Source organism: Strix uralensis, chromosome 3 (genome assembly GCF_047716275.1).
Source record: "Strix uralensis isolate ZFMK-TIS-50842 chromosome 3, bStrUra1, whole genome shotgun sequence".
In the NCBI taxonomy this organism is placed as follows: Eukaryota; Metazoa; Chordata; class Aves; order Strigiformes; family Strigidae; genus Strix; species Strix uralensis.
In genome coordinates, this window is record NC_133974.1 from 108382693 (window position 1) to 108399795 (window position 17103).

Genomic DNA, 17103 nt, shown 5'->3' on the forward strand with positions numbered 1-17103 from the left:
GGGCACCTTTTCAGAAAGCAGTAAGGACTGACCTAGTAGGAAAACATGAGCCTGAAGGGTGAGAGAGGGAGGTATTTCATAAATATCTTATGGTTAATAGAGAGGATCAAATCTTCTCTATTAAATAGTGTTCATTATCAAATTGTTATTCCCAGATAAAGGATAGTTTCATGGCAAAGGCTTTAACTGGAAAGTACATGTACCAAGTTTTTTTCTTAAGTATGTCCCTTAGCTTTTAAAGGTTAACTATGGTTAGGTGCAGCTTAGTTTTAAAGACAGAAAGACTGTCTTAAACAAATGGGGGAAGAGGGCTTTAATTTAATACAGAAAGTAGTTGAATGTTAGTGTAATGTAGAACAGCAGTATGTCTTACTGGTAGCATTTTCAGATAGTTTAATAAAAACTTGATACTAAAATACCCAGAGTTAAAGCTTAAGAGGAGACAAAAGTTTAATGGTATCACAGTCAGGTAAAAAGTAAATTGTCAAGGACTACAGAAAGTTTCTACACTTAGTTTTCAAAGTACAAAATACAATAAATACATGAGGCTCTTTGTAAAAAGAGTAATCTAAAACTACATTGTCTGTTACGGCACATAATACTTTGAATACATGGAATTCCTAAGATGCTACAGCATTTCTAAAAGTTATTGCTTAATGGATTGGTCACGTGGTTGTCACTGTTCAGATGCACTTCAGTTTAGCTTCTTTAACAGACATTCTGCTTCCAGCATTTGGGTGCTGTGCACGTACTTTATTTTAATTTCTCCCATCTGGAAAAAGCCTCGGGATAAATTTGGACAAAGCAAAGTTCTCTGTTTCATGATGTTTCCTTCAATGGTATATTGAAAAGGTCCTTGTATTTAATGCAGAAAAATGTGAAATTCATTTCTGCCATGTTTGAAGAAATCAAGAGTGGGTACTTGAACATAATGGCTTGCTTAGACCAAAGGCAGCAGTCTTTCATTTGCTTGTAAGCATTATTTCATCTTGTAGAATGCCCTCATCCATTTGCTAATGCATCAATCCTTCATTTGTTTTCAAAGCACATTCTTCATAGCTTTCAAATTACATTGTCATTTAAATAAGTCTTATGATATTGGAACCAACACAAAATGAAATTTTTTTTTGTAAGTCATCCATGATTAGTACTTCAAGGATTGGGCTTCTGTACTATTTCATGCCAAGCTTCTTTGTCTAGGTTTAATCCTTGGATACAGCTGAGGGTAAAACAGAAATGAGATTTAAAATTTTAGTGCTTTAAAAGGTTGCTTATTTTAAAAGAAAAAAAGGAAAGAAAAACCTCTCTTTGGTGCTACAATTCTAATGTAATCTCTAGTAGCAAAAGCATGCTTATAAAAAACACCCAGAGCACTAACATAAATTTAGCATTCTTAGGCAAGCTTAAAAAATACTAACCCTGTCAGTACAAAAGGAAGGTATTGAACAGCACGTAATTCAGTACCTTCAGCTCTACCCAGATGGGTGGGCTAGGAAAAGCATGTGGCTTTGTAAGTCAAGAGACTTTTGTGTTCAGTGAACTATAGGATTTTTTCCCTGTTTTATAAATGGAAATAGAGAGGTATTAAAGTCCATTTTGCTTTCTTTCTCTCAATGCCTATCAGCCTTTACATATCTATAGCTTTGGGCAAGCTGGAAACATCTGGCTGCATAAGGACCCTGGAACTGTAGGAGCTGTGCTTTAGTTAGGGCATAGTGGGTGGCCAGTTAAATTCATTTAACCAGCTGGCAGTAAATCAGTAGCTGCCACCCTGTGGCCCTTGAGCTATGTGCTATTCTCACATTCTGGCTACACACAGAGGTACAGAGACAGCCTCAGCTGCAGGGTGACGATTGATGGGACACAGCACACAGCCCTGCCAAGATGCTTGGGAAGCTCTTGGCTCCCTCTTGCAAAGGGCTGTGGGAACAACTACTGCTCTGCAAAGCGTGGCTACTGACATATAAAAATAGAAAGATACACTTTATACAGTAAGGAAAGATGAATCCTCCATGCTCAAAATGGCAATGCATGTCTACATTATATCCTGGGGTTTTTCAGCTAAAGTTCTCCTTAAAGATGCCCTCTTCCCTCTTCAACCAGACTCTTCCTCCTTTTTCATAGTCAGCTAATGATTAAGAGAAGACCAACAACTTCACCCACAGTTTGTCTCAGCCTGCTACGATTTCACAACTAACAGAGATGAAGTCAGGCAGTTGCAGTAGCATAACACTCAATAGTGTTAAAAAGATTTCATTTGGTATTAAGAAGTCAGTATTTTGACAGTATTATCTTATTTGCATTCAGTTTTAGAGCTCTCACACAGCTTAGGGAGCTAGTGAGTCACTACGGGTAGAGTACTGATGCAGATAATTTCATCCTTGTTTTTATTCAGTGCACTTAACTGCAAAAGGATAAAGCAACTGTGATAAAAATACAACTTAATATATGAATATATTAAACTACCAAACATTTTCCTCTGTGCTGAACATTTAGCCTAGATTTCAGCTGCTATGTTAAGAGTCCAGTAATTGCTTTTGAAAATAACCACAAAGTTTGGTAGCAGTACTAGAACAACTGAACAGACACAAGAGTGTAACAGGTAATATTGGGCTTGAGAGGTTTTCCCCAAAGGTTCTGCTCAGACTGTGTTATGCTTAGAAGGATGAGTTGTGATCCCCAGTTTAAGCTGTGTTGCCTTGTGCTTTTTATTGCGGAAGCACAAATGCTGCTTGTGTTCTCACATGCCTGCGCTCACGCTGAGTGTGCAAGCTTATGAAGAAGTAGCACATGCACAATTCACCCTGGGGCAGGAAAAAACACTGCCCTTTCTCACCTTTCTGACCTTACTGTGCAAGGCTGATGGCTGCTCTCAATTTAAACATGTTTGTTTGGAGAGGAAAAAAACTGAGCAGAAGTCCTATGTTAGGGAGAACTTTACAGTACATTGTGGGTAGGCCTGACCTGAAAGTGATACAGAAATGAAAACTGATTTTGCATTAGATAGAGTCACTCTGCAAAATCTAACTGGTTTAAGAGTAAGGATTATCTGAATGAGGAAGGAGGTTCAGCCTCTTTCAAGCATCATACATCAATCAGCTAAAATTCACAGCTGTTAATCTTTAGCATTGGCAGAACCTCTTATCTCCAGCAGCAGGGCAGCTGGATATGTAGAAAAAAACTTAATGGAATTTTTATACATGTGTCCATCTGCTATAGTTTTCTAGCAACTCAGCCAGGAGGAGAAATATGGGGACATAATTGTAAGTATCTATTATTTGTACATAGTTGTTCTGAATAAAAGAGGTAGTACAGAAGGTGATGAGGAAAGGAGAGGCCATTCATTTAAGACCTTTGACATATGGTTGAATATTACTTAAAGAGCATAGGAGAAAAAGATCTGCCTATATTTGGCAATGCGATCTCTCTTTCAACACTAGAAAAAAAACAACAGAATTTTTCAGTGTTTGTCTTAAAACTCTCTGTGAAACTATCTTGGATCACAAGGTGCACTGTGTACACCCAGACAGAAAAGGACTTGTGACTCATTCGTCATACAAGCTTCAGTTCTTAGGGCCCTTTGTGCCAGTACATCACTTTCTAAAAGATGCAAACAGAACCGGGTTTCCCCTGCTAAACAAAAGCTTATGCACATGTCGTGTTCAGATAAAAGTAGGGGTTTTTTCTCTAAGATGGTGAGACAAGGTTAGTATTAGAACCTGCTGTGTGTAGAAGGGTGGTGATACATGTTGTTGTTTTATGCCCACATTAATATGATCTGTGTTAGGTACCTAAACAGGGTGTTAACCCACTCTGCCAAGGTATTCAATTCCCCAGATGAATAAGTGGAGAACATCAACTCCTTCCTCCTGACTTCTGAAATTGCACTTAACCTAGATGCATGAGAATAATGTTGTGTATACGCTACATAGTGGGGTGGGGTTTTTGACTCTGGAAATATCAAGGACTCACCCCTAGCAGGTTGCGGGGAACATAGCCTTCCTTGTCATTCAGCCGTGCCCACCACCACTCAATTTCATCTTCATCTTCCCGGCGCAGGATTGTCATGCAATCTCCTTCTTTCATGGAGAGCTCATCATCATTCTGAGCCTCATAATCCCAGAGGCCATAAATCACTCCTTTGTTCATTATCCCCATTTTCTCCTGGACTCCTGTAACATTAAAAACACCGAGCAGCTCAAAAAAAGTTTACAAAAAAAGAAAAAATACAACAGTTGGAAAGACTGCTGTATTCTTACTGGAGAGCAGTCCAGGAAAAGAAAACGAACAACCCCACAACCTCAGTTCCTATCACAATTAGCACACCTTGTTGTCATCAGCCTACTGAAAGCCAGTCCTGGAAAAGGTGGCATTGTGAAGTTAGCCCTTGCACATGACAGACAAATTCCTTCCTTACAGTGTTCAAAAACCACAAGGTAAGTGCAGAGAGGAGCACTGATTGATACAAGGTTATATTTTTGTGCTAGTGTTCACACTTCCTACACCTAAGTGATGAGCAAGAAATACCTGTTTGTACTCTTAGTTCATCAGTAACCTCCATCTGTCAGAGGGAGACAGCAATACCTGCTTATGTTGATCACCACTATCATTTTGATGCTTGAGGTATCATTTGCCACCTGTGTCGCTTTATTCCAGAACTTTAAAACAAGTTGCACCTCAGACCTATAATACCTAAAAGATGTCTGCTACCCACCAGCTGCTTTTATCTCAACAGTTCTTAATTTCTGCCACTATTTTAATTATTTTTTTAAACACTGACATCACAAACACAATTCTGTTAAATTACTTCTGAACCAAGGTGTTTTGGAGAACATGCATATGCCTTGCAGATGCTATTTAGAACTTGCTCGTTCTCCAGCTGTAGCCAAAGATGAAATACTGTTCTTCCTGTACACATACCTCATCTTCTAAGCAGCAAACTGGAAAAAGTATCTTAATCAACTGTTATACAAGCTTTCTCTTATGTAATTATTCCGTTTTAAAATACTGAATCCTACTGCAGTTTTTGTTTGGTTTTGGTATTGCCAGGAGCACATCATATCACAAAACTTGTCATCTCCCTTTCCATCTCTCACCTATTACAACCTTTTGTATGAGATTCTTACCTATGTCTGCTAAAGGAAGCATCTGCTCAAATCAAGTTCTTTATTCTGCATACCAGCTCATCATGTAAAATTAAATTACTTCCACTGCATGCTTAGTTCTGCTCTGAGAAACTTGCTTTGCATTTGGTATAACTAAAGATATGGCAAAAGCTGTGCTCTGCATCCATGTGGAAGGTAAGACTGAGCACTGAACATCGAAGCAGACAGAAGATTCACACAATGGACCTGGTCTTCTAAAAAAGTATTAACAGTCACACCAGGGTAGCAGAGCAAACATGCTCTTAGAGACAGCACAGGCATTAAATCTTAGAAAGTGAAAAATTACGTAATTCAGCAGCATCAGACTTGTCATTTAATCAGTGCTAAAAGACTGGTGGTTTTATTTAAACCTGCCTGTACTTGTTGATGATATTCAGTATTGTGCATCATTTACAACAAAAGGGGATTAGGTGATTCAATGAATTACACCAAAGTTTCTCACCTTACAGATGAGTTTAGAGGGCCAGGTTTTAATGTGGTATCCATTCTGGAAACAGATACACATCCCCAAACTTCTTTCACAGCAATAAACAGATTTAGACATTGAATTAATTTCTTACTATAACTATAGGCAATCAGAAACAGACTTACAATAGGATTAATTCCTAATGGAACAATATGGAAAATATGATAGCTGAACAGCCAGTGTATCAAGAGATACCTTAGTTTCAATGGTTCCAATTTAGAAAAGCTGGCAATAAGCCAAAGCCTTACAGTCCTTTCAGGACCCATTGAAAAGTATCTCATAAACACACACAAAAATCCCAAAGCCAACAAAAAAAAAGAGTATAAAGTGAGACCACGAGATGGTGAGTCCAAAAACCCCCCCCAGAAACACAGTGTGTTTCTTCATGCTATATATAATAAAGCCATGGAGCTCCTTCCCACAGGATCTTGTGGGCTGTTTACCTGAATTAGATAAATTCCCCAAAGAAATCTCTCAAGACCTATTCAACACAAAGATACCATCTCTCAACTCATATCAGAGGTAAAACCATAAGAAATATCAGACAAGTATTTTTAATCTAGTCCTACAATCTTCCTTGGGCATTTGCTGATGTGACCACCCACTGGAGTCTGGATATAAAACTAAATGAAGTTTTGCTTAACCCACAGATTTTGATGCTAGTTAAATAGGCTCCCTCCCTTCATAGGGAAAATGATATATTTGGCACCAATAGATAGAGTTTTCAAGCTTAGTGAGGATAGCTGGACAGACTGTTTTGAAATATGCTGGCTGAGCAGCTTATAGGAACTCAGATCTCGCACGTTCCACCAAACCAGAAGGCTGTATTACAGCTTTTTATGCCATATTACACTGCTACTACTCTAACCTCTTACAGATAGATGACACTCCAGCTGGTAGGTACCTAGAGGACAAGCACTACATACAAAACATACAGAAAAGTAATTTAAAACCTCATTACATACAAAACATACAGTAAAGCGATTTCAAACCTCATTGACTAACACTCATCACACCCTAGGGGGAATTTATCCTCTCAGTTAAAAGATAGTTTCCCTGTAATCTTACTATTTGAATAAAATCTAAATTTAATATGGGATTTCTTTTCAAATGCAAGAGAAGAAAAAGGTCAGAAAGATAAAGTCAAATTCAGTGCTTACTAACCTTCATTAAGGCAAAAACTTGGCAAAACCTTTCTTGGTTCTAAAGTGCACATTAGGAAATATTCATTTAAAGACACCAGGTAGCAGATATGAACCGCCTACTGAGATATCCATACCACTTTTTATGTAAAAAAAGTACTTAGGTGTTAAGATTCACCTAAGCATCACCTCACACTAACATATTTGACGACGTACGCTTTTAACTCATGTCAAAGTTTTTAACGCAGGGGAATGTTTTGTTAGTCAGGTCTTCTCTACAGGTTCAATATTAGAAGGTTAGTCTTGATGGACCTCATTTTGTGACAAGAAGCTGGCTAAAACCTCTCTCTTTCCAAGAGAAACTTGAAGCATGGGCACACAACCTCAGTGTGCAACTTAGCAGTCCTCATGAAAGCCATACCAAGAGGTGCCAGGTGAGTCCCTAGCACGCTCCGTAACTCAGCTGTCATCACCTACCATATAAGAACTGGGAGCACTGCGTATAGCCTTCTTCCATTTCCTCACACTTGTCTGCAGCCGTCTGCATGTCACTGTAGGTCATCGCAAATACAGCTGCACCTGACTCCACCAGGAACTTGCACACCTGCACGTTATTGCAAGATGCTGCACAGTGTAATGGGGTCCTGCAAGTCAAAAAGGAAAAGATGACACATTACTTTTAATGCTTATAGCAGGGCTTACAGACTCCTAGGGGCAAACTGCTTTTGTGCGTGACCTCCAGCACTCAGTACTGCATTGCTGAAGGCTTCCCACCAGAAGCACTTAACCCAGGACTGTCAAGAGCAATTGCTTTTCACAGATAATGGGAGTTACCAAGAGCTGCTTGAGACCTGAAGCTCGGTTTCCATATGGATCTCTAGTTATGCTACCTTTTTCTAATCCATTAACATTTTAAGAACATGCATTAAGGCAATAAAAAATAAAAAAATATATCACTATTAAAAAAACACTTGGAAATCTTCCTGACATCATGCCTCTTACAACCTATAGATAATTACTTCCAAGACCTGACTTGGTGACAAGCGCAGGTAATTGGGATAACTACTGAGGCTGAAGGACAACAAGCATCTTTATTTGGTCTTGAGACTTAGACACTTCTGTTACAGGCAGAAATAATAGTCAAAATTGCTGCCCCCCTCCCCTAGCCTTTTGTAAATAAGCTCCCTAGCTACCTTAAGAAGGATTTGTAACCCATCATCAGTTACAAGCCTAGCTTGAAGGTTGTGGTTTTCTGCTTTGTTTTGGTTTTAAGTTGTCCAAACACGGGACATAGAACTGAGGAGAGCTTGCAGGGCTAGATACTGCCGAGAGCATGTGTAAGCTACAGGCTCTCTCACAGAGAGGACATCAGGAATTTCAACAAACAGCTCATTATGCGTAAACTATCTTCAGTATCTCAAAGAAAGAGAGCAGTTTCCTGACAACTGTATCCATCCTACTAGGCCTCAGGCACACACTTTTTTCATATAGGGAATATTAATATAATTTGCCTATTTCCTCCTCTGCACCTTCTCATGTGACATGCCACAGAGAACTGCTGTTGCTTTACTGTGGAAAAGTTGTTGCCAGCTCTATAGGAGCAAACTGAGGGACCGTCTGAGGGACCTGTAGCAGCCCCCCAGCTGCAGCAGTCTTGTGGGGAGCCTCTGTAAGGTACTGAAAGAAAGCCTTACCATCCATCACTATCTGCAGCATTCACGTTCACACCAAACTGCACCAGGAACTTCACAATTTCTGTGTGCCCAGCACACACAGCGTTGTGCAGTGCAGTAATCCCTTCATCGTTCGGCATGCTAGGATCTTCAACCTATTCAGCAAGAAAAGGAGCCATTCACATTCTGGTGAAACTCTCTACAATAAACATCTCTTCACATATAGCAATAAGTTGTCTTATTCTGAAATATGATTTTTGAGCCATGTATCTATGAAGGACATGAGCAACAGGCAGAAAATACAGCAGTAGCCAATCTTGCAAGAAGACTCACATATAAGCTTGCAGTCTCCTTTTAACAGTAAGAACGTAAAGCAGTTCAGAGAAATAGTACCTTGATAACTTAGTAAAAGCATTTACAACAAATTTCTGCCATTTGACTATTTAACTGTAAGCAACACTCATGTGGATTTTGCTTATCAAATTATCCGATAACACGCCAGACAGGGGATGAAACACTACATAAGAAATGACGGAAAAGTTGTCCTGCAGATTTATAGTCTTGATGCTAAATACCCAGTGTGGATTTAACACATTTTTAAAATCAGCCTCCAAGTGGCCACGTCCTGTTAGGACTCTGCATGTCCTCAAGGGCAGATCTAGGTTTTGCACTACTGTTTTAGCTTCCCCAGTGCAGAAAAGCTGTGACTTCCCAGTTTGAACCAAGATTGCTATTCCTTCCTGTACAAGTCGGCATTTGTACCTCGTAAATTATTCTCTGCACAAGATCAAACTCCCCCTCCAAAGATGAGTCCAGAAGCAATGCGAGGGGATTGAATTTCACTCTCATTCCGTGACCAATTCTCTCAGAGCCAGTTTTACGCAAGTTCGTCCTTTTCCCCTGTGAAAAGGTAACACAAGTTACAGGCACTTTTTTCCTGGGAAGAACAAGAATACAGAATTGCTTACTTGGAAATGACATCAGAAATTACCAATTAAGGCAGTGTTTAATACGAAATTTAGACTATTTTCTACAAATTCTCCAAGACATTATAAATATAGTACTTTAGGCATGTTATAAAAGATCTCTGCCTTTATCTCTAGACAAGGTCACTATTCAACTCATACAGAAGTCACCTTGATCAAACAAACCACTGAAATAATAAAGCTCCCAAATCCCTGAAGATCAGGAAAAAATGTAATTTTTTTTTTTTATTCAGACCATTTCAGCATTAGCTGTTAAAGCTATTACACAAACCATGTAGTATACTCCATGAAGTACACTACTTTTTAAACACCGATGTCAAGCGCCTAACATTTTCCCAAGTTTAGCAGACGTTACCAGGAACATAAACAGTTATGGCAAATGGTTTTGGAAAGAATATAGAACCAAGTGTAGAAATGCTTTAGATGCTCCCAGTGATACTGGAAACCAAGTATTTCTATAGCTGAGTTTGTACTCTCTCCTTTAGAGAATGCACACATTAGCTCAGCACTCTCCCCAGCTGGATGTGCAGCAGCAATAAACACTATTCATAAGGGTATGTAAATTTCTGACAGATGTCCAAGCAAAGATGAATAGAAATGACTCATGTTTTGCAAGAGCAAACATGTGAAATTAAGATATACAAGAAGAGATTCCCAGAAAATACTCTTTTGCCTGTTAATTTATACATAATATCAAAAGTAGAGGCTTTTTAAAGAAAGAGCCTGTCAGCACAATTCAAGTATTTAAATATGAAATCAAGAAGTTGGGCCGGTTTCTTCTCATCATCACAGAATTATTACAAAACCAACCAGAAACGAGTTCTTACAATTTAGGAAATCCTACCACTCAAGTTTCCTTGCAATAGGGAGCAAGGACAACGTCTTTAAAGCATGAAAACATGCAATGACTATTCCATGCAGAAATTACAAGGTTAAAGAGCATATTTAAAGCTTTTAACTCCTCTGCACTAAGGTGATGGAGGAAAAAACACTTTCATGTATCAAATTATTAAAATTCTATTAATGATATGTTTTAAAAGAAACTCTTTGAGGAACTGAAAGCAGTAAGCATTTCTGTTCTACAACAGTGAGATAACCATACCACACACACAGATACAAACTTCTAAAACAAACAAGATGGTAAAATGCTGCCTACCCTTAGCCCAAAGAGACTCCATTTTGATGCAACTTGAGAACTGACTGATGTTAAATCAGGTTCCAAAGAAAAATTCAGAAAACATTTCAGTAGAAGAAATGCAAGCAGTTGATGTCTACAAACGAGTTTTTAAAGCAGAAACTAAAGAAGTCTATTTCTCCATATTTTTGGAGCAAGGCACTTTCAGACAAACAAATGCAATCCAGGATTAAGATAATCAGTTTCCATCTCCTACCAGCAATAGAGTGAAATGCTTCTGAAATCTGTATCTGTGCCTCAAAAATTAACTTCAATTTCTATTAAGAAGAAAGTATAGTTTGGATGCAGTATACAGACTTCTATAAGAAACGTTCCTTATAGCCCAGAAGAGTTTTACTATTTGTGTATCAAATTCCATTTGAAACTTATCATCATGTCATTAATTGTAGAGACAACAGATACTTTTCATTACTGTCATTCACTCTGGAGATAAGAGCATCACACAAATAGAACAGATACCCACAGAGAGACTTCTAGACTATTTGTGTGACTGTTCACCCACATCTTATTAAGCTCTGCAATACAACACACAGGATTTATGGCAGACCTTGAGAGGATTTACTGACAGGGTACCCAAGTTGTAGGCTAACTAATACTTACAGGAGGCAAGGAAAATTGTCCAGTAACTTCAGGAGGCCTCATATTGAATGAGTCCTCTCCCAAACTCTCTGGTTCCCCTGATGGATAGGGAGGTGGTGGGTATGGAGGATATTCTTCCATGTATATCTCCAGTGGCAGTGAAGCTTCTAGGCTTGGTTCTTCCGTTTTCGGCTGTGTGAGTTCACCACTATCTGATACTCCTTCAGGTACAGTGTCCAAAGCCACGGAGGGAAGAACAGCTTCACTCTGATCTGCTGGTGTGTCTTCTGCTTCCTCAGCAATGGCTGGTTCTGGCATAGAAGTAGCTGTTTCTTTTTCCGATTCTGCACTTAGATAAGGATTTGGGATTTCTGCTGGACTTTCAGGACTGGCAGCTGATGCCGTCTGTTTGGATGGATGTGATGGAGCTGAGATAGTCTCCATTGCAGCCAGAGTGGTCCTCTGATACAACAGCTTCTGAATATTGGGGCCATTAGGTCCTTCTGGCTCAGTAATGGAGCTACGTTTCTTCAGTGGTCTGGGTGCATTGGACAGCTTTTTCCGTAGTGCTTCCAGATCTGCATCACTCTGGTTGCGGTATGGGTTGGATAAGAAAGGCAGCAATTTGGTTGGGCTAAGGGGACGGGGTATTCGCTCTGTTTCATGATTCTCATGAGTGGAGGCTGTTGTTTCTATCTCAGGCTCCGGACTGCCTGGCTTGCCTTGGAGGTTTGAGTAGATGTTCTCTGTCTGTGGCAGCTGATTCTGTACACCAGCTCCTGCCATCACAGGTTTGCCATACACTGTAAAGCAGTTCAGGGAGGGGTGGGGAAACAACAAGTGTGAGTATTTGATCAACAAACCTAATAAGAACATGCAAACTGATTCACCTCCATAGGGCAAAGAAGCAGAATAATATGCTCAACTGAACAGAATTAATCTGGTAACCAGGTCTACCATTAGTTATCTGGCAAATGCAAGACAGATACCCTGCACTTTTTGTTAACACAGATATACAGCATCTAAGATCCAGCTAAGATTCTTACGGCTGCACTAACCTGCTTAATTCCCCTGAAGGACAGCTTCATACCCACAGAGCGGGTGGAAAGTACACCTATATGAGATTTATCAAGACAGAAGAGAGGTAGAGCGCCACATGCTTACTGCTTGGGAAGTGTGGTCCTCTGGTCTGCGCCCTTGTCAAAGCACTCTGCACTGCCTGCTGGAAGTTCTTCCCAGGAGTCTGCTGTTGCGTGTACATACTATAAATTGAACTTGTAGCCACAGTTTGAGGCTTTCGAAATGGTGGGAGTGAGGTCTCTTTGGACGGCTGAGGGGTAAAGGGTCTCACAGCTGCTGCTGGGGGACTCTCCTGCTTGGAGGAGGGAAGAATTTGGTCCTGGCTAGAGGAAGAACCTGCAGGAGGTACAGAAATCCTTTGCTGTATCTGCTGAGGATGGGAAGGCTGCTGTGCCACTGTTTTTTGTTTATTCCCCATAGTTACAATAGCCAAGGGCAGCTTCTGCAGGTTTCCATCCAGCTTAGCATCACAAGGTTGCAGATGACTGGCTTGACCAAAGTAAGGCAAGTTTATCTGTTTTGGTTTAGTGGGGACAGGTGGTGGTACCTTTGTTGCATTCTTATTGGCTGTCTGAAAGACAAAAAGAAAAAAGTTAATTAAGATTAAACAGCAAAACATATTTTAGGACTTCTGCTGTGGTGTACTAAAGATCCCCAAAGAACAACACACTATCTAGCATTTCTACTGCTGCTGCAATAATGTTTACAACACCACTGGAAACATGAAGAGACTTCTTGAAACATGTTATCATCATAGTTGTTTATACTTTGAACCTCTGCTCTTTAATTCTGTCTGTAGCAGCTATGTTTAAAACATCAAGCAATACCAGGCACAGTAATTTCTCTAGAGATAGCGGAGGCACTTAGTGGCATCTGTAGGCAAGAAGCTTGTTTTCCAACCGAGCACTTGTCATCCCCAGTTCTTCCATGTTACTTCACCCCTACCTGATCAAATTGTGCCCTTGTGCCAAGATTTAGGTGGGAAGTCTTGCTGCAAACAAACATCTGAAGGACAACTGCTGCATTAAACAGTGAAACAAGTGTATAAATGATTTTAAAAACCCCATGCCTCTGTGCATATAATCTTTGGGAAAAGAAAAAAAAGAATATGCATACACACTAGTACAAGTAACCCAGCCATTTTAACATGTTCAATCAAAACCTAGATTTTCACCACAATGACTGTAGGGAATGATTTTGATTTACCAACTGCCATCAAAAGCCTAAAAGGCTCCTTTCCTTAGAAGCAGTCTTTTAAAAGATGACCTAGGTACTTTTCAAAGAGCTTCCCGACAGCAATATTTGAAAAGCTGTGTAGTAATCCCTGTCAGATGGAATGCAGTAGTTCAAGTTTCCTGCATACCTGTGCTTCTCGCAGGAGATCTTCGCTGCTCTGGTTCTTTCTCAGTGTGCCCAGCCCAGCAGACTGGTCCACAGAATCAAACATTGAGAACGGACGCACTTTTTTCTCTTTGTCTCGTAAAAAAGTTTCTCCTTCAGCTGTTGTTAAAGAGAGAGGAAGACTTTTAAAAGTGACAAACAATTGTAGGAAGAGAGTCCTGTTCTGTGCAATATTCAGGACAGTGTATGCAAGGGATGCTTTTTGTATCCATCCTACCCCTGCGCTAAGGACCCAAGGGCCTGCCAAATGCTGCATCTTACAAACTGAACAGGAGCATGTATGAAGGCATTAGTGTATATTTCACCACCTGAAATGAAGTTGGGTTTTTTTCAAATCCCTGAAACATCATACTGAAGCTTATATGGCAATAATCCTTTTTTTTTTTTGTGCTCTCAAATGAATTCTACATATTTACTGAAGCATTTATAAGAGAGAGATATCATTAGATTCCAGCCAAGCACTTAAGAACATACCTTGTCCTTCACTATTCACAATTCCTTTTCCTGAAGTCAAGGATGATCCTTGACTAATATGATTGTCTGCATTTGAACTACTCCAGTCAGTGGCAGATGGGGAAGGTTTTGCACTGGGGACCACAGAACCTAGGAGAGAACAAGTGGAACAGATTAATCTAAAATAATGTTTCTATTGACTTATTTATTACAGGTAGGTTTTTTGTAAGAGTCAAGTCTAGGCAGTGTACAAGCATCATTTACAGGTTAACTGCTATAAATACTATCATTTCAGATTTTTGCTCATTTGTTTTAAAAAGAGAATGCAAAACCAAGTTCAAAAACAACTATCAAAGCAGCAGCAAAACTATTTGTCTTCGCACATGTTTGCTCTTACAGCATTCAGACAAGAAACTTCTCTAGACTGCCTCCTTTCCAGTTAGTAAGAAAACTTCCTTGGATATTTATAGTAAGTTAAAAGTGACAGGATGGTAAGAAGGAATGAGAAAGATAAATCGCGCAAAGAAAAACATGATGCTTTAAAGCATAAATAGATCCTGCCAGTGATATCCGAAACAGTAGAAAAATCATCTGTATGTTCAATGTGCATATAGGCACTGCATTAAAGTTGATCTTTACATGCGCTGGAGTAGACACCCAATCTGCTTCAAAAATAACTAAGAAAATGCTTGCAACTTGCTACGAGTTTAAAAATGTCACCAAATTCTCTCTACTAAATTCTAAATCATCTAATACAGTAAGTAATATTAAAGTTAAATAATAATGATAAGCAGCAGGAGAAAAGTTTCATTCTGACAAAGTATCAGATACTATCCAGGAAAGCAGCCATTCTGCCCAAATGCTAAAAAATAAGGAGTCATGTTTTAGTTCAAATAGCACACCACTACACATTCCTATAGCAAAAATTCAAATTTTGTGTGGACTAGAGCTAAAATTCCACTCCAGCAGTTTTAGGATCTGCAAATCAGATAAAATGAAACCGTTCCTCATTCTTCAGTACAGCAAGAGACACTTGGGACTTTTTTTGTGTCATGGCTACTTTAATAATATCTGCCAGAAATGGAAATAAAAAATAAACAGAACTATTTTACAAGCTCAGCCTCCATTTTTTCCCTTTGGGAAGATCAGAGTTTCTGTTATCTCCCAGCTGAAAAGCAAGTCTTCTCCTCCCAAGATAGCACAGAAGAGATAGTTGCAACTCTCCAGTTCCTCCAGACTTATACTCTCACGGAGCTGAACTGTACATTATAGGAGAAAGCCATAGAAATCTCCATTTGTTAACTCACAGCAGGAGAGTCCAAGCCTTGTGTCAGGTGTTTGGACCTATAGCTCTCCATATTCCTACACCTTCAATATGTCAGCAAGTTTATTGTTATTTCTGTGGTACAATCAATTGCCTCCTTTATAATATTTCCTGTAAAGTTCGTTAATCCTTTACATGTGCCATTTCCAAAATGCATGATCAGAAAACTTGGCTTTGCTAGTTTAAGTCCAGGCACCAGGTTGTTACCATGTATGTCCCAAAACTGCCTCTAGAAACTCAAACACTGTTGTATAGTTTTTAGGAGTATTTTTTAAAAAAAAAAATAAATTGCTAGTTTACAGAAAAATCCTCCTACTTTCTACACTATATAACAACTCAGATTGCTCACTAAGAGGATTACTTAATAACACATTAAATCATATAACCTCAGTGCTTATAAAATATATCCACCAGGGCAGGAAAATTGCAAGTAGTGAGGCTGACATCTCAAAGAATACTTTGCTTAAAAAAGATAGAGCTGGTAGATAAAACAAAACATTTCTGGAGAAGAAATATTAGTCGTAAGCTATTACCTGCAGGAGCTTTAGCTTGTGTACTGCTCCCAGCCCTCATGTTGGGGAGAGTTTGTGTTTTCAGTGGACCATCAGGTACCTGCAAAGCTTGTGTCCCATCTGAAAATGCTGGTTTCACCAAAAGTTCAGGTCTGGAAGCAATACGTGGCATAGTAGAGGACTGGATATAAGGACCTACTGCTGCCACTCGACTTGGAGCCGAAGCCACTGGCTGTGGTAAATTCCCATCTGAAGAAACCTTTGGAGAAAACAAAAAAAAAAAAAAAGAAAATTTGAAGAATGTTATGCTGCAGTATCCATCCATCAGAGTTTGAAATATAAGTCAAAAAGGATAAAACAAGTAGAAAACTATAATATTAAAAATGCTTTTTAAAAAAAACTTTAAGGGATATAAACATGAGGTAGTAATAGCCCAAAAAAACCCCCACCCACCACCTAAAAAAATAATCCACAACAGCATAAAAACAGTTCTTGTCCATAAAGAGTAAGTAGGTTAACACCAGTGTACCATGAAAAGTACTTTAATAATACAAGACTTCTGTCACGTATGGATAAAAACAAGTCTAACATCTGAACAGCCTTTCCCACAACCAAATTTTTACTTCAGACTGTATAGGCCACAAATGAAATTAATTTTTTTGTTATTAAATATCCCACACTTACTGGTACATTCTCTTTCTGTTGCAGAGCTGCCTTTTTCTTCCACAGGCGCTCTCGCAGCTCATTAACACGCTTATCCATGACTGCCACCTCCGAGTTGCGCTTGTTCAAACACTCCCTCTGTTGCTGCAGCTTGGCATTCTGCTCCTGGTTCAGTTTGTTCCTCAACTGAATAAATTCACAAAGCGGGGGGCGGGGGGGGGAGAGGAGGGGAAAACAACAAAAATCAAAACAAATTAACTTTCAGGATGGGGGACAGGAAACAGTTACAAAGAGAAAAGCCTTCTAAAAAGTCAACTCATGCTGGCAAACTCAGATTATTTTCTCTGGAGAAAACGTTGGTTAGTCTCCAAATTTTGCAGAAAGGAAACATATATACACTGCGTGCTCCTTTCCCTGTTTACCTTGACCCCAGTACAACTAACCTTCCCATCCTCAGCATGCAG

General features: G+C 39.4%; 1 protein-coding gene across 1 annotated transcript in view; it reads right to left on the reverse strand.

The window, feature by feature from the left end:
* Positions 1-425: 425 nt before the first annotated feature.
* The window catches only part of TP53BP2 (tumor protein p53 binding protein 2), a 49278-nt gene continuing 32600 nt past the window's right edge, over positions 426-17103 (reverse strand). The window contains exons 8-18 of the mRNA XM_074863815.1: positions 16661-16825; positions 15998-16235; positions 14162-14290; positions 13650-13786; positions 12371-12857; positions 11228-12009; positions 9209-9346; positions 8468-8601; positions 7251-7417; positions 3973-4172; positions 426-1219 (exon numbers count right to left, since the gene is read on the reverse strand). Coding sequence (XP_074719916.1) covers positions 1178-1219; positions 3973-4172; positions 7251-7417; positions 8468-8601; positions 9209-9346; positions 11228-12009; positions 12371-12857; positions 13650-13786; positions 14162-14290; positions 15998-16235; positions 16661-16825 — 2619 coding nt within the window. The 3' untranslated portion in view covers positions 426-1177. The remainder of the gene's footprint in view (positions 1220-3972; positions 4173-7250; positions 7418-8467; positions 8602-9208; positions 9347-11227; positions 12010-12370; positions 12858-13649; positions 13787-14161; positions 14291-15997; positions 16236-16660; positions 16826-17103) is intronic.